This window comes from Salvelinus namaycush, chromosome 32, assembly GCF_016432855.1.
Source record: "Salvelinus namaycush isolate Seneca chromosome 32, SaNama_1.0, whole genome shotgun sequence".
NCBI classification, from domain to species: domain Eukaryota; kingdom Metazoa; phylum Chordata; class Actinopteri; order Salmoniformes; family Salmonidae; genus Salvelinus; species Salvelinus namaycush.
The window spans coordinates 919,011-946,204 of record NC_052338.1 but is presented as its reverse complement, the minus strand read 5'-3'; the positions used below and the strand labels follow the sequence as shown (position 1 = coordinate 946,204).

At 42.4% G+C, this 27,194-nt stretch overlaps 1 protein-coding gene across 3 annotated transcripts; it reads right to left on the bottom strand.

The window, feature by feature from the left end:
• LOC120027311 (upstream stimulatory factor 2-like) lies at nt 1-27,194 on the bottom strand. 3 transcript variants are annotated; one of them, XM_038972234.1, is made up of 11 exons: nt 26,796-27,194; nt 11,049-11,089; nt 10,817-10,929; nt 10,412-10,531; nt 10,069-10,231; nt 8,790-8,877; nt 8,467-8,511; nt 7,747-7,805; nt 3,492-3,586; nt 3,139-3,267; nt 2-2,870 (listed from the first exon to the last, which is right to left on the bottom strand). In XM_038972234.1, the coding sequence occupies exons 1-11, from the start codon at nt 26,831-26,833 to the stop codon at nt 2,781-2,783; spliced, it is 981 nt and encodes a 326-aa protein (XP_038828162.1). In that variant the 5' UTR covers nt 26,834-27,194; the 3' UTR covers nt 2-2,780. The 3 variants fall into 3 exon arrangements, with proteins under 3 accessions (XP_038828161.1, XP_038828162.1, XP_038828163.1); XM_038972233.1 differs by lacking the exon at nt 26,796-27,194 and having other exon boundaries at nt 1-2,870; nt 11,049-11,130; XM_038972235.1 differs by lacking the exon at nt 8,467-8,511.

Sequence of the window (27,194 nt, the reverse complement as noted above, 5' to 3'; positions counted from 1 at the left end):
TTGAATTCTAAAACATTGACAGGTTTTATATGCTTGACAGCGGCCGCTGCAGTGGCACTCCCCAAGGTGCTTAACTGAATCTTCAGTGAGAGCTTTCTCCCGTGTTTTACTTGGCCTTCTCAAATATAGTTACAAGGCCTATTGTGTAGCCTATTACCGGCAACTTCAGGAGCGTAAAGGCAGAATCTGCAAAGGCCAGCAGCAGCGGGAGGAGAATCAGAACAATTTTTTCCCTTTTGGTTATCTTTATCTCTGGCTCCCTCTTGAGTCATTTGTGTCTTAAAGCATCAGACAAGCTCAGTGTATATAGTATATTTTATTAAAACACATTGGGTGTGTCTATATATGGAAAAATACACGTTTAAAAATGTTTGACCAATCGATTGGTCGAAAGAACAGCGGACTCTTGGTGGACCAAGAGTTTTTTTTCAGTCGGGGACAGCCCTATTGGCAATACAAGACTAATTGACCTACAAGTTCAAAATTACATGGAAACTATATTCTCCCTGCTAGCTCATGCTAATGAAACTAAAGTCTGTTGTCCATATTTGTTTCAGTTATATAGTATATTGTTGTCCCTATCCGTCTCAAAGGACCACTCTTTTTCATGGTCCTTCGAGCCAGAAAGGGATAATTATAGCGAGTAGTAAACATTAGGTTAGCCACTCCCCTGGATAAGGTGTTTTAAACAGACAAGATGCCCCCACATTTTTTTATAAGGGGGTAAAGGATTGCTTCACCATTTCTGAACAAATCTTTTTTTAATGTAAATAGTATGTTATATAAGTGTCCACTTTTTTAACGATTTCACTTGGTTCTGAGAAACTTAGACCACCCGCAATAGACTTCTCATTGCTCGTTCTGCAGTATAGGAGCTACGGAAAAATACATCCTTTCAGAAATGGCCACACTCTCAGTGTAGTGATGCAGGTCTTTAGATGTTGTACACTTCAGAATAACACAATTTCAACATTATATTCCATTTTATTAGACTCAAGCCATTTCCCCTACCAGCTGTACTGAGCGGGCTACATGGAGAAGCAGCATACTGCAGAACGAGCAATGAGGAAGTCTATTGCGGGTGGTCCAAGTTTCTCAAAACCAAGTGAAATTGCTAGCGTGTCTGGACCCCTCTACAACATGCCCTTTACATCAAAACAGATTTGGTAAAGAAATTCTGAACCAATCCTTTAACACTGTAGCTCAATTTTCCAAACCCACCTCTATCTCCAAGGCACTAGTATAGACCTAAAAGGATATGATGTAAGCAATACAGAAAATGTCACCTAGCCAATCAGAATGCAAGTTCAAACACCACATTGCTTACCTATCCAATCCAAGTGTAGGGCCTAGGGATCGACTTGGAATTGGGCATATAGCTCTTGAAAATGCACCTCCACCTTACTACAGAACCAATCCAATGATTGTGTTAATGCTATAGTATGAACATTAAAATGTTATTGTACAATTGGAATAAATCTTGCCAGTGGTTAGAATGCCATGCTGTGATTGCTTTCAGTGGAGATAAAACAAGGATGCTGACAACCTTCACTCACAAACAATTCCTTTAAAGCACTGCTGACCTGGGATGTGCTACAATTATCCTTCATAGCACTGGTTCCCAAACTTTTAAATTACTGGAGGACATGGTGAAAATCCATAATATACAACTCTCCCTCAGATCCTCAATATTGAGTTGAGTTACCCAGTGTCCCAAATTTGAATTGAATGCCTGTAAAATGAGCATCCCCTGTCATAGAGACTCAGGGACAGTTATCATCTTATACATGGCAACGCTGACACATGCTCCAATTAATGTATTGAATACCGGTAAGTGACCTATCACAAGCAGATACATACCATGATTTAATGCCAAATATGCATGATTACCATATAGTGAAAATGATATTCAGGTTAAATGATTTATTGTGCACCAGATGGGACTACACAAGAGATAAGAGAAATTAAGCAAGGAAGAGGGGACTGAAATTAATTTGGGAACCAATATTATATATTGTCCTAATGACCTGAGCTATGCTATCACCTACTGCCCTGATAGTCTGCAATGTCAGGCCTAGTGTCAATACAACAACCATACCTTTACATCGCAGGCCTTTAAAACAGCTTAACCAGTATTCTCTTATCTACCTCCACTTGACAATGAAACAACCCTTTGAAATGGTGTGCATCAAAGGATGAAGGTGCCTGATTTGTCTACCATGGTTTGTAATCGCTAAGGGAAAATGGAACAGCAAAGTTCAGCCCTATATTTGCACTATGATCCCTACCGCCACTGTCTTTTCATTCTGTATACACATTCATTGTAAACTAATACATTAAATGACAAACAAAAGGATTCATTCATGTCAGACATGGTAGTATTACTCACAACAAATGCCCCAAAAAAGCCATGGAAAACTGCAGCAGGTTAAAACAGAATAAATGTGAATTGTCATTGTCCATAACAAAAACAGAGTTAGGTGAATGCACGACATTTGAAGAGTTGGCTATTCTTTGAGCAGAGGTGGGGAACTAATTTAGTTACAGAGTCATGAATTTCAGCTTTCAGCCTTGGAAGAGAGTGTGTGTGGGGGTTGGAGGGAGCTTGATCAGTCAGCAGTCCACTTCTTCTTCTCAAGCACTCTGTTCTGTGTGTATGCGTGGCAATTTCTGATGATGCATGCACGTGAGCATGTGTACTTTCATGTATTCTATAAGTATTTGTATTTTACCAGTGTTCCAGTGAGTAAGTAAGAGTGTGTGTGTGTGTGTCCAGTAGATCACTGTGGTGTCGTATCTCCATTGATCTCTATGCCGTGCTGTTGTAGCTGAGCTCGAAGCAGTGCATTGTCATTCTTCATCTCCTCAATCTATAACATGATAGAACGTCGCAATTAAACAATGTTAACAACCAACTAAGACCTTCATACATAGGCATAAAACATTTCCAAACAAATGCAAACAGGCTGAAACAGGGAGGGACTAAAATAAACTTGTCCAATAAGCAATGATCTTTTTCGTTGCAAAATTGTTCTGTTGTAAAATGTTTTGCTACAATGTGAACCAATGAATACACCCGACGTGTTGTTGACACAGACAGCATAGTGGAATGTGCGAGTTACACATATAAGTGTGTACCTGTTGTTTGAGTAGCTCGTTGTCTGCCTGAACTCTCAACACCTCTTTGAAGCTGTCCTGCAATCGTTGGTTATTCTGTCTCAGCTCCCGGATGTAGTCACATGCTTTTGACAGGATCCCTCCTTTACTCTGGAGAGAAGAGGTTGCACATTACTTCTATTATAAGAAATCGTGATTTCGAACAATCTGCCAGATTCTCAGACACAGATTAAGCCTAGTTTTGGACTAAAAACCTATTTCAATAGAGAGTTTCCATTGAGCATGTTTTCTAGTCCGGGACTAGGCTTAATCGGTGTCCTGATAAAGTTGGTTCTATGGGACTTAATCTCTATAGGCAAATTGACCACACTCACTGCTCCAGTCTTAGTACTGTCTATGTTGCAGTCTGGGATGATCTTTGAGAGGGTGACAATCCAGTTGTTGATCTTGTCTCTTCTCCGTCTTTCCACTGCAAACACAATAATCCCATATTTTAGTTGTCAAAGCTACAGCATGAGCCATACTCCTGTGGTGGTAGAATTTGGGGTGAGCTGTTGTAACTTCAAGGGATACAGTGCATTCGGAAAGTACTCAGACCCCTTGACTTTTTCCATATTTTGTCATGTTACAGGCTTATTCTAGACTCTTCCTAGAGCTGGCTGCCTGGCCAAACTGTGCAATCGGGGGAGAATGGCCTTGGTCAGGGAGGTGACCAAGAACTCGATGGTCATTCTGACAGAGCTCCAGAGTTCCTCTGTGGAGATGGGAGAACCTTCCGGAAGGACAACCATTTCTGCAGCACTCCACTATTCAGGCCTTTATGGTAGAGTGGACAGATGGAATCCACTCCTCAGTAAAAGGCACATGACAGCCTGCTCGGAGTTTGACAAAAGACACCTAAAGGACTCTCAGACCATGAGAAACAGTATTCTCGGGTCTGATGAAACCCACATTTAATTCTTTGGCCTGAATGCCAAGCGTCACGTCTGGAGGAAAAATGGCACTATCCCTGCGGTGAAGCATGGTGGTGGCAGCATCATGCTGTCGGGATGTTTTTCAGTGGCTAGGAGACTAGATGGACCTGCTCCAGAGCGCTCAGGACTTCAGACTGGGGCGAAGGTTCACCTTCCAACAGGACAACGGCCCTAAAGCACACAGCCAAGACAACGCAGGAGTGGCTTCGGGACAAGTCTCTGAATGTCCTTGAGTGGCCCAGCCAGAGCCTGGACACGATCAAATATTTCTGGAGAGATCTGAAAATAACTGTGCAGCAACACTCCCCACCCAACCTGACAGAGCTTGAGAGGATCTGCAGAGAAGAATGTGAGAAACTCCCCAAATACAGGTGTGCCAAGCTTGTACTCAAGAAGACTCGAGGCTGTAATCGCTGTCAAAAGGTGCTTCAAGAAAGTACTGAGTAAAGGGTCTGAAAACGTATGTAAAATGTGATATTTCCATTTTTGTATGGAAGATTGACGAGGGGGAAAATACTATGTAATCCATTTAAGAAAGTGGCTGTAACATAACATAATTTGGAAAAAGTCAAGGGGTCTGAATAGTTCCCGAATGCACTGTAAGTCAGAAGGTTGAAGGCAATTACAGGAAGTTACTAATTGTTTGATTGGTAATAAGGGAAAAGTTAGTTGTGATACTGTATGTATTAGTAGGAATCGGATATACATAGTTTAGACTACTTTACAGCAGGAATCGGTTGGACTGCATTGAAGGTACGGTTAATGGAAGTTGGTAGAATTGTGTCGGTTGAGAGACGTAGTTGGATAAAGAGAGATGAAATTGTATGCGTGTATAATGCGGTTACTAGAGATTTTATAAAGTTAAAAAAACCAACAACAACAATATACACTTGTGACGTACGTAGGTGGTGTAAAAAGTATTCGGAGAAATGTTCAGTGGCCCCTTTACGGATCATTTGATAATGATAAGGTGAACGCACTGCATGACAGTCTAAAGGGTCTGGGAAATAAAGTCTTAGACAAAGGTTGGCACATGTTCTATGCTTTTTAAACAGCTTCCAATGAAAAATATCATTGCCACGTTAATCAGAGCCTTCGTAAAGAATGAAAGAAATACCACCCAATACCAATACATTCTGAAACAAAATCCATGCCCTGTTCAATAGGACCATTGAATGTTGAACGTGATTTTCTGTATTCACCCACGCAACCTTTTAACTTGATAGGTAGACTTGTTAACTTATGGCTACAATTTATTGTACTCCCGATGGAGTTTTCGTTGATATCCCCAGCAATGAAGTTCTAAACCAATTTGTGAGTAGGCTAAATTGAACCACTCCACAAGACGGAGTGGGAAACTGGCTCTGTCTCTCAGTCGATTCTGTCTCACGTACCAGAAACCTTATGGACAGAGCACTTCTTTGACAGTGGACTGTTAGGCAGTGCTAGCCCAGTTATAATAAATGTTGATCCCAGAAAGAAACTCAAGTCTCAAGGGCTACCTTAAAAAATGTCTCTCCATTTCTGAATTGGCCGATGTATTTTATAATTTCGGTGATATTAAATCTCAAAATAATAGACATTTAATGAGTGTGAGGCAGAAACTGAATATCCAACGGAAATTGGTAATAAATATATATAGAGTAACATTGCTAAGGTAGACTAAAATGTAAAAGGGGACAATGGCATCCCCCATCCATTAAACCTTACAATAGGGGTAAAAGCAAAACATTGTTTGAGAGTGATCCGTGTGTATTATCAGTAGTGATTGAGAGGGTTTTCCTATCGGGAAGAGTATAAGGATCCTAGTTGAAGGAAATAGATATGGAAACTCCCGAAACTAACAAAGACAGTGATAAAATGGAAAGATTTATGGTACTCATGGTTTATCAGTTGATGCTAAATGTAATGAGTGTTGACAGTATGTGAATGATATGTTATTAGTGGCTTTCAGATAGCACTCTAATAATGCCATATCTTAATAATTTGAAGGAGCTAAGGTTTCAATACAAGATCACATAAAGAAACAGAGGGATTAAGCCTCGGGTCAACACCATTTACACAATATACTCAACTGAACAAAAATATAAAAACACAACATGCAACAATTTCAAAGATTTTACTGAGTTACAGTTCATATAAGGAAATCAGTCAATTCAAATACATTCATTAGGCCCTAATATATGGATTTCACATGACTGGGAATACAGATATGCATCTGTTGGTCACAGATTTCTCCCCCCCCCAAAAGGAGGGGCATGGATCAGAAAACCAGTAAGAATCTGGTTTGACCACCATTGGCCTCATTCAGCGTGACATCTTCTTCACATAGAGTTGATCAGCCTGTTGATTGTGGCTTGTAAAATGTTGCCCCACTCCTTTTCAATGGCTGTGCGAAGTTGCTGGACATTAGCCGGAACTGGAACACGCCATTGTACAGGTCAATCCAGAGCATGCCAAACATGCTCAATGGGTGACATGTCTGGTGATTATGCAGGCCATGAAACAACTGGGACATTTTCAGCTTCCAGGAATTGTGTACAGATTCTTGTGACATGGGGCTGTGCATTATAATGCTGAAACATGAGGTGATGGCGGCATATGAATGGCACAACAATTGTCCTCAGGATCTCATCATGGTATCTCTCTGTGCATTAAAATTGCAATCGATAACATGCAATTGTGTTTGTTGTCCGTAGCTTATGCCTGCCCATACCATAACCGCACAGCCACCATGGGGCACTCTGTTCACAACGTTGATATCAGAAAACCGCTTGCCCACACGACGCCATACACGGGGTCTGCCATCTGCCCAGTACAGTTGAAACCCGGGATTAATCCGTGAAGAGCACACTTCTCTAGCTTGCCAGTGGCCATCGAAGGAGAGCATTTGCCCACTGAAGTCTGTTATGACGCTGAACTGCAGTCAGGTCAAGACCCTGGTGAAGATGACGAGCACGCAGATGAACTTTCCCGAGGCGGTTTCTGACAGTTTGTGCATAAATTCTTCAGAAACCCTCAGTTTCACCAGCTGTCCAGGTGGCTGGTCTCAGACAATCCTGCAGGTTAAGAAGCTGGCTGTAGAGGTCCTGAGTTGGCGTGGTTACACGTGGTCTACGGTTGTGAGGCCGGTTGAATGTAGTGATAAATTCTCTAAAATGATGTTGGAGGCGGCTTATTGTAGAAATTAACAATACATTTTCTGGCAACAGCTTTGGTGGACATTCCTGCAGGCATGCCAATTGCAAGCGCCCTCAAAACTTGAGCCATCTGTGGCATTTTTTTGTGAGAAAGCTGCACATTTTAGAGTGGCCTTTTATTGTACCCAGCACAAAGCGCACCTGTGTAATGATCATGCTGTTTAATCCGTTTCTTGATTAGCCACACAGGGATGTAAACGAATTTGTGCACATTTGAGAGAAATACGCTTTTTGTGCGCACGGAACATTTCTAGGGCCTTTTATTTCAGCTCGTGAAACATGGGACCAACACTTTACATGTTGCATTTATAATTTTGTTCAGTGTCATTTTTTTTTTTATTATACAAAAAACATTTCTTAAGGCTCCTCCTTTTTCTCTCTATGCCCATGGTAAATCTGAACTTTTACTTTCAAGTTTCCATTTGCCAGATAAATACTTTCTATAATCAGTTTACCTTCATTGTGTTGTGCTCTCCTTCTCTCATCCCTAGGTGCCCGTGGACCATCCATCTTCCTGCAAAGAGAGACAAAGACAAATAAATGATCACATTTTATGTCACCGTTAAGCACTGTCAAACCCACACTCATAAAAACAAACAAATTGACTGTGTATTCATATACATTGCGCAAATGTAATAATTTAGTCAGTCATTTAGCAGACGCTCTTATCCAGAGTGCATACATTTTCATACTTTTTTGTACTGGCCCCCCATGGGAATTGAACCAACAACTCTGGCATTGCACGTGCCAGGCTCTAGCAACTGAGCCACATGGGACCTGCATGAATCCACCATACTATCAACAAATTATCTATTGATAAGCAACTGCTTGCTAATGTTTGGGCTATGGTTAAAGTAAGGCTTAAGCTAAGGGTTAGGATAAGGGATAGGGCTAGGGTTAGTAGATTGTCAGCTGAAATGTTACTGACTGTAGAGTATCTATGGATGGACTATCCAAATAAAGTATTCCCGATTTGTTTCCTCGCCCCCATTGAAGAGGACTCCTTCGGTGAACTTATAACCCAAAGCTATATACACACACACTATACATCACGTTCACCTGACAGGTACACTAAGACATATGATTCATCACGACTAGTGGATTCACCACACATCTGCCAAGGATGGGAGGAGAGGGGGTTAGTTTTAGAGGATGCGAGCGAAAGTAGTCCTCACCAGTTTGAACTGCCATGCTGTAGTATCTCATTTTCACCGTGGTCTCTGGGGATGGCAGGTAAGTGGGACAGTTTTTTGTTTTCTCACGTTTTGATTTCTTTTGAATGTTTTATCATGATACACACAATCACAAACCAAATCATGCCAAAATTGGCGGGTAAATACAAAGAGGTGATCATTTCCTGAAGGTTTAGCTAGGGAAAGTCCATTCCAATGTGGAGTTGGGAGGGAGAAGTGAGATGAACCACGTAGATGGGGGAGCATTGGGGTGTGATGAATGTGTATGGAACACTAAACTGTGTGGCAGGTGAAGCCGTACTCACGTGGTGTAGGTGTGTGTGCGAGGGGCAATGGTCCTTGGTGTGCCAGCTTGCAACCCATCAGGTGGGCTCATCATCACATAGAACTGACCTAGTGTCAGAGGTAGTACAAATCAGGGATTTATATGATTCCCAAGAAAGACTATTGTGACTTAACGTCTCTGGCCCTATTGAGATAAAGGCAATAGTCAAAACTATATTCAGTCAAATATATGTATTTTTACAGACAATTATTTACTGTGTTGCATGTGGGACATATTTTGGAGATGGACCATTGCAAGGCAACAGTTAGACACGCGAGAGAGTGAAGGGAGGACCACCCTGTGAACTCCGTGAGCTAGCAAGACGGCTATTTCATTGTTTTAGCTATTGCTTTAAAAAGCTGTTGTAATGCGGTCTGAGTAAACCAAAGTGATGAACTCTTAGCTAGTCCCGCATCCCAGACCACCGTGAGGACAGCATTGGATTTGTTTTTGGTTCAACCATCATTGGATGATTTCTGCTTTTTCTCTCTCCGCTCAGATGCTCGACAGACAGATGCTGTGAGAGACTGAGCTCTGGGTGATTTTAGTAACGTTAGCTACTGGTTGTGGTAAAACAAGCGATGAACTGTAGCTATATAATTAGCTACATTGGGACCAGTCTTGATTATTCGAGGAGTACTGTGGTTTTATCCTTTTCAGAAGAGGGACTTTTTATCTACCGTGTTTGAATGGGACAGCCACTGGCCCGTTCGCTTCTCATCAGTCACGATCTGGATTTAGGGCTGTGAGTATCAGGTCCTTACCAATTAAGTATACATAGATGTAATTGAAATTATGCTGATAACTTTTGGTTAATAACTTGATTCAAGCTTGAGTTTTGGATTGAAACTGAATTGATACGTCTTGACTTTAATAATAAAGAATGACTGTACATCTTGTTTGTTGTGATCATTCTTTATCATAGTTCAAGGGGATATCTATTTGTGCCTTTTCTCCCTGTAAATATATATATTTAGGGGTACATTACTTATTAGGTGGAGGCACTGCACTACATTATTTATGGTTACACACACATTAACCTTCACATTCTGACTACAGACCACATACTCCAACACCAAGATACTAGGTTAAAACTGATTGGAACTCAGAAGAGGGTTACAAATGAATTTGTAAAAAAATATATATAAATTTATACAGTATATCTTTGATCAATACCATAACATAATGCTATGTATGAGCTGCACTAGTGAATGGTTACACTATATGTGGGTTTCATACTAGGATTGGTGGCTACTCACCTCCGGCCTGTGTGAGTGTTGGGTCAGCCTGCACCGACACTGCTGTGGCTGCCCCATCACTGACACTGACTGTGGCAGCAGGGAAATAGGCAAAACGCGTTTCCCCTCCCACCGTCTCCCCCGCTGGACTACCCCCATTACTGAAGGGGTTCTGAATAACAGCCTAGCGAGAGAGAGAGAGAGAGAGAGAGAGAGAGAGAGAAAAGGCAAATTAGACAGCACTACTCCCCTAAGATGATAGGGTATGCCATGCCCACACACACACACACACACACACACACACACACACACACACACACACACACACACACACACACACACACACACACACACACACACACACCTGTGCCACTGCTTGCTGTACTCCAGTAAATGCAGCAGTGGAAACCACACTGACTGCCCCAGTCCCGTCGCCTGCTACCTCTAGCTGGTCATCTGTCACTTGGACCACACGATAGGTCACCTGGAGTGAAGAAAGTCAAGGGGAGAGGTCAGGACAGGAGTATGCCAAACATTTCAGATATAAAGTTTATTCTGATTCTTCGCCAAGTACATTTGACATGTACCAGGAATTTGACCTGGAGAAATGGTGCCGACAACAATAAACAGAATATACAGACAAAATTATTTACACATAATCTACAGATTCTTCTTGTTATTTGTTCAGCCAGACAAGGGGGGTTTTGTGTTACTGTGGTAGTAAGAACTGTGTGTGTTCAAAATTGGCTAGGTCATTGATTGAGCTCACCTGTCCTCCACTGTTCTCTGTGCGGAACTGGTATTGAACATTATGATCTGCAAAAGCTGCAGCCTGCTGTACACTCTCTATGGTAACTGCAGTCTGCTCCTCTGTCCCCACACCTTTTGAGAAAAACACACTAGCATGTTAGAACCCACACTTAAGCGCTCTCTCTCACACACACACACATTCCATAATTACCCGTTTGAACTGAGTAAATTTCACACACCCCGATACCTACCTTCCAGTTGTAGAATCTCCTCTGTTTCCTGTTTCTCGTGACTGATGGAAAGAGAAGGGATTTTTTTGTTATAAACACTCATATTCAATTGATCAGCTGTGTGCTATAGGCTAATTAATAATAGTCCAGCAGATAAGAACGTAATATACCAAGATCGTTCCACTTTATGATACAAGTATCGAACTTGATACACTAATACTAAATACCTTAAGGAACATTTTAAAGATTGGAGGCAGTCTGGGAAGCATGTCAGTCAACCAGGGCGGCCATTTTAATAAATGGCTGCCAATCGGATTTCCTGTTAAAAGAAAATAGGGTAAAATCACTCCAAACAATGTTTTTATCTGCCCACTATATAAACCCCACAGATAAGAAAGACAATAATTCTGATCATAAAATAGCTTTAAGACCTTCATGGGGGTCATATTGAGGTTATTTTGATCATAGTCCAGTGTCGACGGGAAAAATTGTGGACTTTGTGATACAGCCACCAAATTTCACACACAGCTGGGGCATGTCTAAAGAAGTATTTTTTGGCTAGAGTCATCATATATTTTGTCCATTACCCCCTGGCGACCAAAGGCCACCAGGACATAATACATTCCCATGGGATTTTACATAAAAAGTGACGTGTACAGGGAAGGTTTGCTGTCATTTTTCTTAACATTTACACAAAACAGAATATTACATTACAGTGCCTTCAGAAAGTATTCATGCCCCTTGACTTATTACAGATTTTATTGTTGCTCAACTCCATTCTGTTTATTTTTCATCCTGAAAAACTCCCCAGTCCTTAACGAATCCAAGCATACAAATTATGATTGAAAATATGGAGTGGTAGTCACTAATGTGTTGTAGCCCTGACACAAACCTAATGCTTTGAATTGATGACAGAAAGTGAATGCTTTGCCACATTTTTTACAGTATTACTTTAGTGCCTTTTTGCAAACATGATGTATGTTTTTGGAATATTTATTTTATTACTACACCACCGGTCAAAAGTTTTAGAACACCTACTCATTCAAAGGTTCTTTATTTTTACTATTTTCTACATTGTAGAATAATAGTGAAGACATCACAATTATGAAATAACACATATGGAATCATGTAGTAACCAAAAAAGTGTTAAACACATCAAAATATATTTTATATTTGAGATTCTTCAAAATAGCCACCCTTTGCCTCGATCAGCGAACACCCATATTACTTTTTAAAGTGTTTACATGTCAACTACTAGAACTAGCCATTTTTTTGCCCACTTTTTCACCACTTTTCTACAAAAACATTTAAGGTTATGTATATATGGCATCTTATTTTGTTATCCAGGCCCCCCTCAAACATTTTCAACTATCATTGGGCTGTATGTACCAATTATTTAAGGAGATATGGCCATGTGAATCGTGCCCACAACGCCCCCCCCCCCAAAAAAAAATATGTTAGGAGCTTAAGTCATAACATTATGATGTCATGTAATTTCCTTGAGATACGGTGAATACGGAAGTATTCAGACCCCTTGATTTTGTCAGGTTGGATGGGGAGCGTCGCTGCACAGCTATTTTCAGGTCTCTCCAGAGATGTTTGATCAGTTTCAAGTCCGGACTCTGGCTGGGACACTCAAGGACATTCAGAGACTTGTTCCAAAGCCACTCTACGTTGTCTTGGCTGTGTGCTTAGTGCGTTGTCCTGCTGGAAGGTGAACCTTCACCCCCAGTCGGAGGTCCTGAGCGCTCTGGAGCAGGTTTTCATCAAGGATCTCTCTGTGTGCCTTTCCAAATCATGTCCAATCAATTGCATTTGGTCTTCATTATGGGGTATTGTGTGTAGATTGATGACGGAATTAAAAAAATATATATTTTTTCCGAATAAGGCTGTAACGTAACAAAATGTGAAAAAGTCAAGGCATGGTACCTTTGGTTTAATAGATTCATCCTTATCACCTTTACATTATGTTATGCAACCTGCTTATAATATCTCTCCTTTGTTGCAGAACCACAAACAAATCTGACTTCACCATGTCCAACCACATGTCCTTTATACATGTTGGAACATTGGCGTCTGCTTGCTCTCTGACTATAGCAGAGTATCCCTGGTGAAATCTATCCAACAAGTTCCCCCATCGGGTTTCTTTGCCTATTTTTCAGCGGCCATATTAGAAATGACCGCCAGGGGGGTAAAGGACAAAATCTGTGATGGCACTATAGCCTAAAATACTTATTTAGACATGCCCTAAGTGTGTGTGAAATTTGGTGGCTCTATCAAAGTCCAATTTTTTCCCCTATAACCGCTGGTCTATGGTCAAAATGACCTTGATGTGACCTCCATGAAGGTCTTAAGAGTACTTTATGATGATAATTATTGTCTATATTATCTGTGCGGTTTATTTAGTGGGTAGATAACATTACAAAGTCATTTTTATATTGTTTGGAATGACTTTACCCTATTTTACTTTGAACATGACATCCAGATTAACTGACAAGCTTCCCATACTGCCTCCAATCTTTAAAATGTTCCTTAATGTATCTAGTATTAATGTACCAAGTCTGATACTTTTATCATAAAATGGAACATTTATTTCACCTATTCGCTGGACTATAAGTGACTGTGTGTACTAGCGGTGCATGAGTCAGCCATTTTTTCACCTGCCCGCAATTGCTAATAAGCCATCCACCAGACTATATGTGAAAAAGTGAAAAAAAAAAAAAAAAGGAAAAAAATAAAAATAATAATAAATCGGCAGCCCGCACCCGACCCTAACCCGTTAATATAGAAAATGCGCTGAAGGCTACAGTCAGAGACGGCATAACTATTTTTTGACGGGGGTGTAGGAATTTGTTGTGACTGATTTTGATATGTTTTTGCATATCATTTCAACCAATTTAGTAGGCTATTTGTTTCATTAACCTCTCTTCTGTCATTATATATAAAAAAAATGTACACCCCTTTTTTCTATTTAGATCTTGTCCAACGGGCTCGGGAGGCAAACGTTTCGTCATGCGTCCTCCGAAACATGACCCGCCCAAACCGCGCTTCTTAACACCCGCCCGCTTAACCCGGAAGCCAGCCGTACCAATGTGTCAGAGGAAACACAGTTCAACTGACAACCGAGGTCAGGCTCCAGGCGCCCAGCCCGCCAGAAGAACTCGCTAGAGCACAATGAACCAAGTAAAGCCCCCTGGCCAAACCCTCCCCTAACCCGGACGATGCTGGGCGTCGTTGTGCGCCGCCCTATGGGACTCCCTATCACGGCCGGTTGTGATACAGCCCGGGATCGAACCCAGGTCTGTAGACACCTCTAGCACTGCGATGCAGTGCCTTAGATCGCTGCGCCACTCGGGAGGCCCCTTTTCTGTCATTATGATGCCCTAGATTACTAAATAAACCCTTGCTCACCAGAATAATGTCATAAATGATTGAAGCATTCATTCTCTCTAGTTGACGTCGGTAAAGTTACGTCATTTCTGGTTCTTTCATGGAGCAAAGATGCTTAGGGACTGGGGTGAAAATTTGAGCTATGACGGTCTTGGAATATGAGGTTACATAATTGGCCAGGCCAATGTACACGGTCACCGACATAACTGTTCGGGGATGGGGAAAGAGAAAAAAAATCTTTACATAGATATGCTTCTTAATAAAACCTATTTGAAACAAGCCAATACACTTTGTATTATCATGGCGTTACATTATTATTCAGGTTATTATTTATTAAATCAACAAATTAAGAAATGCCAGGTTGGAGAGAATCTGTCCCATTTTCGTATTGACAACATTAACAGAGTCCAAACAAAGACATATGCCTACCATGTCCTTGTCTGTTGGCTTTTCTGCATATAAAATAAATAAATAAATACAGATCCTATTTCGACGCACAAAACCATTCAAACAAAGTCTGATATGTATAGGTGCGGAGCTATTGTGAAATAGCACAGTTACAAGTGGAAATCAAACTGGATGGACAACAGAAATAGAGGAAGGACTAAGAACAAACAAGAGAGAACTATTATAAAGTAGACTGTGTCTGTAAAATGTGTATAAGATGTATAAATTGAAGGTAAAAACAGAAATGTTTATCAGTTTACTCCAATTGGGGGATCGGTGGTAGGGTTTGCGGGGAATAATAATAAAGGTATACTCTTTAAAAAAGTATGTATGTCTATGTAGGTATGTGTATGTATATATGTGTATATGTATGCATACGTGAATGGATATATATATTTACCCCAAAAAATATGGGGGATTGGAAATGATGCAGACAATTACATTGGAAGCAACATTCTTTCCGCAATATTAAGCTGATCCACCCCCCCCCCCCAAAAAAAATAAAAAAAAATAATAAAAAAATAAAAAGTCTGATATGTGAATATTTCGGGAAAAGTGGGAGAACCTAACGTCACAAACCCTGTTTGCTGTCATTCGATGGCATTGGCATATGTTCTTCAAAGAGAGGACACCGTAATCTGAGAGATAACGCAGCCTAAGCTACTGAAAATTGGTATTTAACAATATTAAAATCAGGACAAGAGCGTTTGCTTTTTAATGAAGAGATGGTGTCCAGACAAGATACTTTAGGAAACTTTCTAAATGGACATAATAGGCCTATAGAGAATCAGCAAACTCACACACCCCTGTAAAAGCACACATCAATCAAAGCCACCAACGCATGTCAGACTCAAGAGCAAATGTTTTGCCTTTCCTTAAAATGTATTCAAAAACCTAGGTCTACCTTAGGCTTTCCAAAAGTAGGCTAGAAGATAATGAATTGATTGACAAGTATGAAAGGGACAGCTATGCTATAGTATGAAGATGACATTGACAATCATTAAAATAAACAAATACACGCAACAGCATATTTATCAGCGATACTGATTATCAAAGGGGAGAGTGTTGGAAAGAATGCATGTCAAATATTAATATTATTATAATACTTCTACGGACTTCATTGTCTTACTGTGTGAGGTGAAGAAAATTTTAAAAATGACTGAGAAGCCCAAATGGGCACTTTCCTACATTTGACATTTACAAAAAGCAGGCCAGATACTTTTATGTGTGCTCAGGCACTTGCGTGCCATCAACACTAACAGGATAGAGAAACCAGACACATGCTCATTGCTCTCACATGGAGTGGGTAAATTATGGTATGAAATAAACCAAAACTTGTTTCTCACAAGTGGAGCAGGTTGTGAGCTCTGCAAACAACGTTTCCACTCCGACAATGAGATGGGTATATTACTGTAATTAATACATGCATTAACAGAAATGTATGTAACCAAATGACAGGGATTAACGGTATTCTACTTTGTGGGGATAGGAGGGTGTCAATTTTTGTTGGGCTCACCTAGGGTGGTATATCGGCCAGTCTATCAATTAAGAAAAGATTCTGTATGAAATAACACCATGCCAGGTTGGAGAGGAAATGTGCGCATTATAGGCCACAGAGCCAGAACAACCTTGTCGACTGCTGTTGAATAATTAATGAAGTCAGACAAACTTTTTTTATTTAAAGACCGATTTATTTACTAGCAAGCAATGGAAATGTGCATTGAATAAAATAAAGTCCACACATACATTTCTTTTTGCATAGTACTCTACACCCCGCGCATCTAGGGATGAGCTGCTCAAGCATCAAAGGAAAGTTGGAAAGAGGACACATAGTACGTTTAATAGCCAGACTAAGTTGCTTTTGTCATTAGTAAACACTTCCGCTATTAGGACATGTTGATCTACATGAAAATGAAGTTAACATTACATTTTTTTAAATCCTCAAATGCATGTAGGCCTATTTAAACGGTTTTGACGGTTATTTTATTTTCATGGCGGGCTTCATCCATAACCATCAATTATTCAATTACCGTCACAGCCCTAATGAAAATGAAACCCCCCCCCCCCAAAAAAATAACAGGAAAGATTTTCTTTGCAAAATGTCCATATGACATCAGTTTCCCCGGTTGTAAGGAAAGAGAAATCTGTGAAAATTACCCAAAATGTTTATGATAAGATTTCTGTTCAGCTTGGTTGAATAGGCCTATTTTATGTGGTTGGAATACTATCAGCTTTTATGATGCTGATAAACATAGCACCTTTACAGACGGTATAACTGTGCATTCACATTCTGTCAAGATGCTAAAATAAATACGGTTGAAGTTGGAAGTTTACATACACTTTAGCCAAATACATTTAAACTCAGTTTTTCACAATGCCTGACATTTAATTCTAGTAAAAATTCCCTATCTTAGGTCAGTTAGGATCACCACTTTATTTTAAGAATGTGAAATGTCAGAATAATAGTAGAGAGAATTATTTATTTCAGCTTTTATTTAATTCATTACATTCCCAGTGGATCAGAAGTTTACATACATTTAATAATTAGTATTTGGTAGCATTGCCTTTAAATTGTTTACCTTGGGTCAAACGTTACAGGTAGCCTTCCACAAGCTTCCCACAATAAGTTGGGTGAATTTTGGCCCATTCCTCCTGACAGAGCTGGTGTAACTGAGTCAGTTTTGTAGGCCTCCTTGCTCGCAGACACTTTTTCAGTTCTTCCCACAAATGTTCTATAGGATTGAGGTCAGGGCTTTTTGATGGCCACTCCAATACCTTGACTTTGTTGTCCTTAAGCCATTTTGCCACAACTTTGAAAGTATGCTTGGGGTCATTGTCCATTTGGAATACCCATTTGCGACCAAGCTTTAACTTCCTGACTGATGTCTTGAGATGTTGCTTCAATATATCCACATAATTTTCCTTCCTCACGAAGCCATCTATTTTGTGAAGTGCACCAGTCCCTTCTGCAGCAAAGCACACCCACAACATGATGCTGCCACCCCCGTGCTTCACGGTTGGGATGGTGTTCTTCGGCTTGCAAGCTTCCCCCTTTTTCCTCCAAACATAACAATGGTCATTATGGCCAAACAGTTCTATTTTTGTTTCATCAGACCAGTGGACATTTCTCCAAAAAGTACAATCTTTGTCCCCATGTGTCAGGACCCGGTGCGAGAAACAGTCACTAATAATCGTCAGAACCCAGAAGATGAGGCAGACACAGCAGTACTAGAGATGGTGGTTTAATTAAAGAACAAAATCTTCAGGCAAAGAAACTAAATCCACAATGTCCAAAAATAAAGCCAAAAGGCACAAAAATGGAAATCCTCCAAAATACAAAAGAAACTCCACAAAGTGGTAAAAAAGCAGGGAAAAAACAAACCTCAAAAGACTACTCAAATAATACACAAGAACTAAACCAGAGAACCTCTGGAAAATTCAACAAGAGAAATATCTGTATAAAACAAGGCTTGGGCTGGGGCTGGGTGCTAACTTACAAACACTGAGCAAGGAACTGAGGAACACACAGGGTTTAAATACTAACAAGGGAATGACCTACAGGTGCAAACAATAATTAGAGCAAGAAAAACAAAAGGTACAAAAAAGGTGCAATGGGGACATCTAGTGACCAAAACCCGAACAGTCTTGGCCAAAACCTGACAGAATCCCCCTCCTAGGAACGGCTCCTGACGTTCCTACCAGCCTTCTCAGGGTGGAGGGTCCTGAACTGACGAATGAGGTCAGGGTCCATTATGTCCCTGGCAGGAACCCAGGAGCGCTCCTCGGGACCGTAGCCTTCCCAGTCCACCAGATACTGCCAGGACCGCTGCACCCGGCGGGAATCCAGTATCCGGTGGACGGTATAAGCCGACTGGCCACCGATGACACGGGGCGGAGGGGGAGGTCTGCCTGCCGGGATAAGGGGAGAAAAAACAACAGGTTTTAATAAAGAAATGTGAAATGTTGGATTGATCTTAAGGGATCTGGGTAAGTGCAGGCGAAAAGTAACGGGATTGACTCTCCTGGCAATCTTAAAGGGACCGATGAACCTCTGGGACAGCTTGCGAGACTCCACCCGTAGTGGTAAGTTCTTAGTTGAGAGCCATACTCTCTGGCCGGGGTACAGGGTAGGACCGGGACGGCGACGTCTGTTGGCTTGTCGTTGGTACTGCTGAGAGGAACGCAGAAGATTAAGACGTGCCTTCTTCCACGTAAGCCGACAGCGTCTGATGAACCTCGAGGCTGAAGGCACTCTGACTTCTGCCTCCTGGTCCGGGAACAATAGAGGCGCATAGCCAAACTGACACTCATGCGGGGATATACCAGTGGAGGAGGAGCACAAGGTGTTGTGCGCGTACTCGGCCCAAACAATGAAGGATGACCATGTGGACGGGTTGTTGGAAACCATGCATCTGAGGGTGGTTTCCAGCTCCTGATTCATCCTCTCAGTTTGGCCATTGGACTCCGGATGGTACCCTGAAAATAAACTGGCCGTGGCCCCTATGAGTTGGCAGAAGGCCTTCCAAAACCTAGAGGCGAACTGGGGACCTCTGTCGGAAACCATATCTTGCGGAATCCCAAAGACTCGGAACACATGGTTAATCACCAACTCAGCTGTTTCCTTGGCAGAAGGTAATTTGGTCAAGGGAACAAACCTGGCCGCCTTAGAAAACCTGTCGATGATGACTAGGATCGTAGTATTACCATGGGACGGAGGAAGGCCAGTAATAAAGTCCAACGAGATATGGGACCAGGGTCGGTGGGGAATAGATAGAGGGTGAAGGAGTCCTTGAGGGCGGAGGTGAGAAGATTTGCCCTGGCAGCACACGGAACAGGCCTTGACGAAAGTGGCAACGTCTTCTTTTATGGTGGGCCACCAGAACTTACGCTGGATGAACTCCAAGGTGCGACCTACGCCCGGGTGACAGGTGAGGCGAGAGGAGTGCCCCCACAGAAGGACTTGGGACCTTGCTGCCTTGGGAACAAACAACCGATTAGCAGGACCTCCTCCAGGGCCCGGTTCGATGGCTTGAGCTTGTTTCACGGTATTCTCCACTTGCCACGAGATCGGAGCCACGATCTTAGCGGCCGGAAGGACAGTCATGTCAGTATCTTCTCGAATGGCAGGAGAGTAGATTCGTGACAAGGCGTCCGGTTTGAGATTCTTCGACCCGGGTCTATAGGTGAGGATAAACTGAAATCGGCTGAAGAAAAGAGACCATCGAGCTTGTCTGGAGTTCAACCGCTTCGCCTGCTGGATATACTCCAGATTTTTGTGGTCCGTAAGCACTTGAAACGGTTGAGAAGCCCCCTCGAGCCAGTGTCTCCATTCCTTCAATGCCATCTTAACCGCTAGGAGTTCACGATCCCCCACATCGTAATTCCTCTCGGCCGGGGTAAGCCGGTGAGAGAAGAAGGCGCAAGGATGAAGCTTCTTGTCTTCACCCCTCTGAGACAGGACAGCTCCAACCCCAACCTCTGATGCGTCTACCTCCACCACAAAAGGTTCATCCGCCGTAGGTAGTGTCAGGATGGGAGCAGAGAGGATGCGCTGCTTGAGTCCTTGGAAGGCCGTCTCAGCTTCTCTTCCCCACAGAAACCTTGTGTTGCCACCCTTGGTTACAGCTGAGAGAGGGGCTGCCACCGAGCTGAAGTTCTTGATGAACTTGCGGTAAAAGTTGGTGAAGCCCAGGAAACGCTGAACTTCCTTTACGGACTTGGGGGTGGGCCAATCCGCTACCGCCCCTACCTTCTTGGGGTCCATCTGGACTCGACCGGGTTCCACTATAAATCCCAGGAATTGTACTCGAGAGGAATGGAATTCACACTTTTCCGGCTTAACGTACAAATGGCTGTCTAGGAGGCGTTTGAGCACTTGTCTGACATGCTTAGTGTGTTCTTGAAGGGAGCTCGAAAAGATGAGGATGTCATCCAAGTAAACAAACACGAAGATGTTAAGCATATCCCTAAGCACATCGTTTATGAGCGCTTGGAACACAGCCGGAGCGTTGGTCAGGCCGAAGGGCATCACCGAGTATTCGTAGTGACCAGTAGGCGTGTTGAAAGCGGTCTTCCACTCGTCCCCGGGTTTGATCCGCACAAGATGGTATGCGTTCCGCAGGTCAAGCTTAGTGAAGACAACTGCTTCCTGGAGCAGCTCAAAGGCTGTGGCCATAAGGGGTAGCGGGTAGCGGTTACGGACGGTTATGGCATTGAGTCCCCGGTAGTCGATGCAAGGTCGTAATCCACCGTCTTTCTTGGCCACAAAGAAAAACCCTGCTCCCGCCGGCGAGGTAGATGGACGCATGAGGCCTGCTGCCAGAGCTTCCTTGATGTAGGTATCCATAGCAGCTCGTTCGGGAGGAGAAAGGGAAAAGATCCGACCCCTGGGAGGGCAGGTCCCCGGAAACAGGTCGATGGTGCAATCGTAAGGTCTATGGGGTGGTAGTTTGGTGGCCCTCTGTTTGCTAAATACCAGTTTGAGGTCATGGTAACACTCGGGAACTCGGGACAGGTCGATGGATTCTAGAGACTCGGAAGGGGAACTCGGGGAACTCGGGAAGATACAAGTGGCTTGGCACGTAGGACCCCACTGCTTGATAGTGCCCACAGACCAGTCGATGTGAGGGTTATGGCTGTGAAGCCAGGGATAACCAAGGACGAGAGGGAACTCGGAACAGGAGATCAGATGAAAGTTCATCACTTCCTGGTGTTGGGAAACTGAAAGTCGCAAGGGGGTAGTGGCACGAGTGACAAGTCCAGATCCCAAAGGGCTTCTATCCAACGTAGTAACCCTTATGGGGTCACTTAGAGGTTCAGAAGGAACGCCATTCTCCTTCGCCCAGACCCCATCCATGAAGTTACCTGCGGCTCCAGAGTCTACCAAGGCTTGAAGAGAAAACTCGTGGTCGTCCCAGGAAAGGGTAACTGGAATGAGCAGGCGGGAGTTGGATGGATGGGAGGAGGTTATGTTTCCCGTTACAGTCCTCCCAGGCCTGCACGGGAGAGTGCGTTTCCCTGGAGCCCGGGACACGTGGAGCGGAAATGGCCCGGTTTGCCGCAATATAGACAGCATCGCTCCCTCATCCGGCGGTCTCTCTCAGCCTGGGAGATGCGTCCAACCTGCATGGGTTCAGGTGGAGCCAGCGAGGATAAAGGTGGAGACTCGGAGCTGGAACCGATAGGAGCTAGGGTGAGCGGTCTACGGTTGAGTTCTCTCTCTCTCAGACGCTGGTCTATGCGTGAAGCCAACTTGATAAGGGACTCGAGGTTGTCCGGTGGTTCCCGAGTGGCCAGTTCATCTTGGATGGTGTCAGAAAGACCCTTCAAAAAACACACTGTGAGCGCCTCGTCGTTCCAGCCACTTGCTGCTGCCACAGTGCGGAACTGGATGGCATAGTCCGTCACGCTGCGCCGACCTTGGCGGAGAGTCAGGAGCTGTTTGGCTGAGTCAGGGCCGTTGGTAGGACCTTGAAACACTCGCTTGAATTCTTCAGCAAAGGTAGAGTAGCTGGCACAGCAGGGACTTTGGGCATCCCACACAGCAGTAGCCCAGGCTAGGGCTTTTTCCGACAGCAGGGTGATGATATATGCTATCTTGGACCGGTCGGTGGGAAACGACGATGGTTGCAGCTCAAAGGAGAGAGAACATTGGGTGAAAAACCCCTTACAAACACTCGGATCCCCTGAGAACCGTTGGGGAGGCGGCAGACGAGGTTCAGCCAGGGGGTTAACTGCCAGGGGCACTTGAATCGGATGAACTGGAGCAGAAGCGGTTGCCGGGGAAAGTCGATCCGAAATCTGCTTTATGGAAGTCAGCATCTCTGACAGAAGTTGAGAATGTCTAGCCATTAAGGCCTCTTGCTGAACCAGAGCAGCTTCGTGGCGTTGGACAGTCCCCTCGTGGTGGGACAGCATGGAAAAAAAATCCTGGGTACTGGCTGCCTCTGGGTTCATTATAATGGCTCAGTGTTTCTGTCAGGACCCGGTGCGAGAAACAGTCACTAATAATCGTCAGAACCCAGAAGATGAGGCAGACACAGCAGTACTAGAGATGGTGGTTTAATTAAAGAACAAAATCTTCAGGCAAAGAAACTAAATCCACAATGTCCAAAAATAAAGCCAAAAGGCACAAAAATGGAAATCCTCCAAAATACAAAAGAAACTCCACAAAGTGGTAAAAAAGCAGGGAAAAAACAAACCTCAAAAGACTACTCAAATAATACACAAGAACTAAACCAGAGAACCTCTGGAAAATTCAACAAGAGAAATATCTGTATAAAACAAGGCTTGGGCTGGGGCTGGGTGCTAACTTACAAACACTGAGCAAGGAACTGAGGAACACACAGGGTTTAAATACTAACAAGGGAATGACCTACAGGTGCAAACAATAATTAGAGCAAGAAAAACAAAAGGTACAAAAAAGGTGCAATGGGGACATCTAGTGACCAAAACCCGAACAGTCTTGGCCAAAACCTGACACCATGTGCAGTAGCAAACTGTAGTCTGGCTTTTTTATGGCAGTTTTGGAGCAGTGGCTTCTTACTTGCTGAGCAGCCTTTCAGGTTATGTCAATATAGGACTTGTTTTATTGTGGATATAGATACTTTTGTACCTGTTTCCTCCAGCATCTTCACAAGGTCCTTTGCTGTTGTTCTGGGATTGACTTGCACTTTCCACACTAAAGTACGTTCATCTCTAGGAGCGGTATGACGGCTACGTGGTCCCATGGTGTTTATACTTGTGTACTATTGTTTGTACAGATGAACGTGGTACCTTCAGGCGTTTGGAAATTGCTCCCAAGGATGAATCAGACTTGTGGAGGTCTACAATTTTTTCTCTAAGGTCTTGGCTGATTTCTTTTAATTTTCCCATGATGTCAAGCGAAGAGGCACTGAGTTTGAAGGTAGGCCTTGAAATACATCCACAGGTACACCTCCAATTGACTTAAATTATGCCAATTAGCCTATCAGAAGCTTCTAAAGCCATGACATAATTTTCTGGAATTTTCCAAGCTGTTTAAAGGCAGTCAACTTAGTGTATGTAAACTTCTGACCCACTGGAATTGTGATACAGTGAATTATAAGTGAAATAATCTGTCTGTAAACAATTGTTGGAAAAATGACTTGTGTCATGCACAAAGTAGATGTCCTAACCGACTTGCCAAAACTATAGTTTGTTAACAAGAAATTTGTGGAGGGGTTGAAAAATGAGTTTTAATGACTTCAACCTAAGTGTAGGTAAACTTCCGACTTCAACTGTACATTAATTATTCATTTTGGTTGCCTATCCTGACGTGAAGTTTGTTCTATAGATAGTATTTGACTCTGATGTGTGCCACAGAAAGTATCTGACTCTAGCCACAAAATTAAGGAAATTATTAGGGGGGGATTTCGGCAGGCAAGAAAATGGCCTTTCTAATTTCCTTAATTTTGTGGCTAGAGTCAAATACTTTCTGTTGCACACATCATAGTAAAATATTTTCTATAGAACAAACTTCACGCCAGGATAGGCAACTGAAATGTATAATTTATATATGTGTGTTATATTAAACATAGAGGAGGGAGTAAAATGTAGACAAGCAATAAACATTTCAGAACAACTACTAGTTGAATAAGGCATGGGAGAGATGACGAATTTTGTCAAAGAGATTTATTTATAGACTCATACACTTGAAACAAATAGCCAAACCAAAAACTGCAGACATTACTAGTGCGATCAAACTGACATAAAAAATAAAATGAATCGCAGCCTAACGTGATCAGAAATCTCAACTAGCAAGGAAGTCCCAGCAATGAAGAATTGAGTGTGTGCGCGTTCACGCAAAGAGAGGGCAGAAGAGAGATTTGACACAACACCGGCAATGGTATCAACCCCCTTTACCACTTCAACAAATATTTCCCAAACATGACTTTTCTTGCCCTCCCTTCTCTTTATTTTCAACTCTCCATTTCACAGCTTTTCTAATATTAAACGCCGACATTTTTGCCTCCAAAAATCAATATTACCTTTTTCTGCCCATTCCCAAAAGCATTTGGGGATTGGTGTGTTTGGTATTTGGCGTGCGTAGTTAGGCCCTAAAGTTTAGGCTTACGCACCAATGCCAGATAGCCAAACATAATTAAAGAAAAACCTCAAGGTAGCCTATAGATATAAATGGCACAATATTATACCTATATGGACTTATTTATGTATTGTTTTCTCTTTATTCAACCCGCCTGCCCCTCATCCACACAATATTTAGCCTAATGACCCTAAAACAGTCAGCCCTGCGGATATAACAGGAGACTGCGGGTTAGGAGTCAATCCGTACATTACTGTGTACTTCTTATACCCTGACTACACCACTCGCGTTGCAAAATAAATGTAGGTATATATGTTATTCAATTATTGCACCCAAACTGCTTGTGCCGCCAACAAGCGTCTGCTTTGCCAAGGGCTAAAATAGAAGTCATTCCTATTTCTGAGGCAGATCTCGCTGCAGTCCTGCCTCGCCCATCTCATTGGTTTATAAAAGCAGGTACCCACGTGCCATCTCCTCATTGGTTATACCCACGTGGGTGATTGAAAGATGTACTGTTTTGCCTGTTGTCGTGGTATTACTATGAAAGTGTAGATGCCGAACGCCTGGAAGGAGGAGAGATAACTAGAAATGATTCGGTTGACCGTTTTATGTGTGGATAATTTTCGGAGTAGAAGACCTTGTGCATTTCAGGTAAAATAGCAACTCAATGTTTATATCCCAGGTCAAATTAGCTAGCAACAGCAAGCTAGCTAAATAGGACAAATTAGCTAGCAAGTGCAAGCTAACTAGCCATGCATGTTTAATGCTTTTCGACCTGTCCCCAAATTAATGTCATTGCTTCAGAGTTTGTTTTGATATTTTAACCTGCGTGTCGTGATCGCGTTTGGTGTACGGGACAAAATAAATGTATGCACGATAGCGCACGCGCGCAGCCAGTTTGTGTTCCGTGTGTACACTGATATCAGTAGCAAGAGTGCCCCTGGCGTTGTGTTAGCGGAAAAAAGATGACATTCGAAATGTGGACTCATCACCATACTAGACTGCTAAAGTTGAATTAGTAAAATTTACGCATATTGGCTGACGTTTTTTTTGGTAATAAGAATACAATTTGCATGCATCAGCAGGTCAACACTAGACTTTCAACTTTCCCTCCACTTCGAAAACGTTGACAAATTGGTAACGCCCACTTAATCCTTCGAACCGAGGCTAAAACATTATTAGTCTCTGTCTAAAGCACAGCTCAAGACCGTGCTGTTCAGAAAAACTTTCAAGGATTGTATGCGCCTTGGGTGTGAGAACGCGCTTTACAAATTAGATAAATTATTATTAAACCAATAGTGGAATATTGCAAAATTATAATGGAATCATTGAAGCAAATGCATTATTCAAATGTAGCCAGTTTCATGTAACCAATAAATGATATTATAATTGCTGTTCATTATGGGCTGCAAACAAACAAATCACAGGAGGATAATGTAATTTTTTTTACTGGCGTAACACTGAGAAGTATAGAAGTTGTGTATATACATCGTGCATTATTATGAATCTTACTTTGATGCATTTCTCAACAAAAAAAGCGGCATCATACCCTTTCTAATCACATCACTGACATTAAAACCGTTGTAATAATTTGACAGTTACAGCTACATAGTTGACCTACAAGACTGTCGCTGGTCTCGCTTGACTGAGTCGAGTAAATAAACCATAGCAATAATAACTGAATACAAAGCACGACATATTAAACAAACACGGTAAAAGATATTGGTCTTATGCATTGGATTTACAAAACTAAATATATTACAGGAAATAAAATATTTGTTCATATAGCTAGCGCTAATGTGTTGCAAAGATGGTGCCTAGGCCTGTGAAGCTATTGTGAGCGGTGAGCGTAGAATGCGTTTTCTTACCCTGTAGAGCTGTCCAAACTCTGTTCATGCATATCCATGAAGGTTACAGTTTAAAATGTGATATTCAGCGACACTGAAATACGGAGTTGGAAGTACTGATCACGGGGACAAACAAGGGTCATGTGAGAAAGACCGTCCAGAACACGTGAGGTACCGACCGGGCAAACAGTTAAAATGGAGACCGCTGCAGAGCTGGAAGGTGGTTTCGTTCTGTGTGTTCTTTTGACTCTATCACGTCCCCCTCTTCTTGGAAAATCCGAGATTCGGTTGTCAGAATTGGCTACTGTAAAAGCTTCTAACGAAATTTACCGTAGGATTTATAGATGGGAATTGGGCAGATATTTCCGTGACTAACTGGTTTATTTTGTACCTTCTATAAATGTTTTATTTATTGTTCCC